The sequence below is a fragment of the Dendrobates tinctorius genome, unplaced genomic scaffold (genome assembly GCF_039654945.1).
Source record: "Dendrobates tinctorius isolate UK_male_01 unplaced genomic scaffold, ASM3965494v1 ptg000395l, whole genome shotgun sequence".
Classification (NCBI taxonomy): Eukaryota; Metazoa; Chordata; class Amphibia; order Anura; family Dendrobatidae; genus Dendrobates; species Dendrobates tinctorius.
The window spans coordinates 652,171-656,047 of NW_027362061.1; the positions used below are offsets into that span (position 1 = coordinate 652,171).

Genomic DNA, 3,877 nt, shown 5'->3' on the forward strand with positions numbered 1-3,877 from the left:
AAAGCAGTAGAAATCCCCATAAAGTGACTCCATTATGGAAATTATAACCCTCAGTGAATTATTCTATGGGAGTAGTGACACTTTACGGAAATTAGCTCGCACTGGATGTTGCAACATGAAAATTGCACATTTGCCATTTTATTATCCAACACATAATGCCCAGATTGTGCTCCAGGAAACACACACCGTAAATTAAGTGGGTTCTTCTCACTATAGTAATGCCAAATATACGGATGCTAAATATGGTTTGGGCGCACTACAAGGCTCAGAAGAGAGTGGATATTTGACTTTGGGAGAGCGGATATTGCTGGATCGGTTTATGGAAGCCATGTTGCTTTTCAAGAGCTTTTGACCCACAAATATTGTGGAAACCTTTTGGTTTTCCTCTGACAGATGATGGACCTTAGTGGTGTCTTGTGTTTCCGTGAGATGAGTAGAAGTTTTATTGGTATAATTTTTACCTATATAACATTGTTTGGTGGCTTTTTATTCCATGTTTGGGAAGCAGAATGAACAAACCATTGAACACCATGATGCGCTGGTTCATGCTATGAGGCTTTCGATTAGACTGTGAACTGTCATTGTCTTGGAGAATAATTCAGTATTTTTAAAAAGCTTGTATTTTTTATGGACAGCTTAAGTAGAAATGTTCAAAAGTATAAAATGTGAAGATATTTTATTCAAAATTATTAATTGGTTTTATTTTTAGCAGATGACTGTACCAGGAGATCAGAGGGAACGCTGACATCTTCAATTTTTAAATCTGATGATCTTGAGATATCACAGGACCCAATTGAAGTTAATGCCATTACTCCAGATATACCATCATCCCTTCATAGCCAAGATCTGTCATCTAATACTTTGAAACAGGTCCCATCTTTTGGTTCATTACCAACTACTAAGAAAAATCAAAGTCACGATATAAGCATTAAAAAATTAATTGATTCTAAAGGAAAGGAGCTATTTTCATATTCAGAATATGGAAATAGTTTTCTTGAAAAGACTTGTCTTACACATGAAAAAATTCACATAACAGACAATAGATTTTCCTGTTCACAATGTGGGAAATGCTGTACAAAGAAATCACATTTGGATAAGCACCAAAGAACTCACACAAGGGAGAAACCTTTTTGCTGTTCAGAATGTGGGAAATTTTTTAACCAGAAATCAGATTTGGTTAGGCACCAAAGAACTCACACAGGGGAGAAGCCTTTTTCCTGTTTAGAATGTGGGAAATGTTTTGTGAGGAAATCATCTCTTCTTAGTCACCAAAAAACTCACACAGGGGAGAAGCCTTTTTCATGTTCAGAATGTGGGAAATGTTTTAACCAGAAATCTAATTTTGTTACACACCAGAAAACTCACACAGGAGAGAAGCCTTTTTCATGTTCAGAATGTGGGAAATGTTTTAACCATAAAGGGAATCTTGTTACACACCAAATAACTCACACAGGGGAGAAGCCTTTTTCATGTTCAGAATGTGGGAAATGTTTTAACAAGAAATCTAATTTTGTTACACACCAGAAAACTCACACAGGAGAGAAGCCTTTTTCATGTTCAGAATGTGGGAAATGTTTTAACCAGAAATCTAATTTTGTTACACACCAGAAAACTCACACAGGGGAGAAGCCTTTTTCATGTTCAGAATGTGGGAAATGTTTTAACCAGAAATCTAATTTTGTTACACACCAGAAAACTCACACAGGAGAGAAGCCTTTTTCATGTTCAGAATGTGGGAAATGTTTTAACCATAAAGGGAATCTTGTTACACACCAAATAACTCACACAGGGGAGAAGCCTTTTTCATGTTCAGAATGTGGGAAATGTTTTAACAAGAAATCTAATTTTGTTACACACCAGAAAACTCACACAGGGGAGAAGCTTTTTTCCTGTTCAGAATGTTGGAAATGTTTTAGCCAGAAATCAGATTTGTTTAAGCACCAAAGAACTCACACAGGGGAGAAGCCTTTTTCCTGCTCAGAATGTGGGAAATGTTTTATCCAGAAATCAGATTTGTTTAAGCACCAAAGAACTCACACGGGGGAGAAGCCTTTTTCCTGTTCAGAATGTGGGAAATGTTTTAACAAGAAATCTAATTTTGTTACACACCAGAAAACTCACACAGGGGAGAAGCTTTTTTTCCTGTTCAGAATGTTGGAAATGTTTTAGCCAGAAATCAGATTTGTTTAAGCACCAAAGAACTCACACAGGGGAGAAGCCTTTTTCCTGCTCAGAATGTGGGAAATGTTTTATCCAGAAATCAGATTTGTTTAAGCACCAAAGAACTCACACAGGGGAGAAGCCTTTTTCCTGCTCAGAATGTGGGAAATGTTTTATCCAGAAATCAGATTTGTTTAAGCACCAAAGAACTCACACAGGGGAGAAGCCTTTTTCCTGTTCAGAATGAGGGAAATGTTTTGCACATAAATCACATTTTGTTACTCACCATAAAACTCACACAGGCGAGAAACCTTTTTCCTGTTCAGAATGTGGGAAATGTTTTAACCAGAAATCAGATTTGGTTAGTCACCATAGAACCCACACAGGCGAGAAGCCTTTTTCCTGTTCAGAATGCGGGAAATGTTTTACCCAGAAATCAAATTTGATTAAGCACCAAAGAACACACACAGGGGAGAAGCCTTTTTCCTGTTCAGAATGTGAGAAGTATTTTAACTGGAAATCAGATTTGTTTAAGCATCAAAGAACTCACACGGGGGAGAATCCTTTCTCCTCTTCAGAATGTGGGAAATGTTTTGTGAGGAAATCATCTCTTCTTAGTCATAGTAACATAGTAACATAGTTTTGAAGGCTGAAGGAAGACCTTATGTCCATCTAGTTCAGCCTATTTTTAGTGCAGCTGTTCTGCATTGTTGATCCTGGGGAAGGCAAAAAACCCACAGAGTAGAAGCCAATTTTCTCCATAGGGAAAAAAATTCCTTCCCCTAAGCTGGGTCAACCATCTACCTATAATATTCTGTTATTCGTAACCTTCTATACTGTTACTCACAAGAAAAGCATCCATTCCTTTCTTAAATTCATTCAGTGAGTTGGCCATCACCACTTCCTCAGGAAGAGAACTCCAGAGCCTCACTGCTCTTACCGTGAAGAACCCTCTTCTATGCTGGTGCAGAAATTGTCTTTCCTCCAAACGAAGAGAATGCCCCCTTGTTCTTGTCACAGTCCTTGGTACAAACAGTTCATTGGAGAGATCTCTGTATTGCCCTCTGATATACTTGAACATATTTATTAGTTCTCCCCTAAGTCTTCTCTTTTCTAGAGTAAATAGACCTAATTTTGATAACCTTTCTGGGTATTGTAGTGAACCAACTCCATTTATCATTTTAGTAGCCCGCCTTTGAACCCTTTCAAGTTCAGTAATGTCTTTCTTGAGCATCGGTGTCCAAAATTACACACAATACTCCTAGTGTGGTCTGACGAGTGATTTGTACAGAGGGAGAATTATGTTTTCATCTCGTGTCCCCAGACCTCTTCTAATGCATACCATGACCCTATTTGCTTTGGTGGCAGCTGCCTGACACTGGGCACTCCAATTTAGCTTCTTATTGACTAAGATGCCTAAGTCTTTTTCCATGCCTGATTTCCCCAGCAGTTTCCCATTTAGTAAGTAATTGTAGCATCTGTTTCTCCTTCCCATGTGCATAACCTTACACTTATCTGTGTTAAACCTCATTTGCCATTTTTCAGCCCAATTCTCCAATTTACTCAAATCTGTCTGTAGTTGCAAACTGTCCTTTGTGTTAACTACCTTACATAGTTTTGTATCATCTGCAAATACTGATATTTTACTGTGTAAGCCATCCACTAGATCATTAATAAATATATTAAATAGTAGGGGGCCCAATACAGAACCCTGTGG

At 38.0% G+C, this 3,877-nt stretch overlaps 1 protein-coding gene across 1 annotated transcript; it reads left to right on the top strand.

Moving 5' to 3' along the window:
- Window positions 1-693: 693 nt before the first annotated feature.
- LOC141076219 (uncharacterized) lies at window positions 694-2,419 on the top strand (the record flags this gene model as incomplete). The annotated part of the gene is made up of 1 exon (XM_073563576.1): window positions 694-2,419. A coding segment is annotated over one exon (1,476 nt), but the record flags the coding sequence as incomplete, so codon positions are not given.
- Between the last annotated feature and the right edge of the window lie 1,458 nt (window positions 2,420-3,877).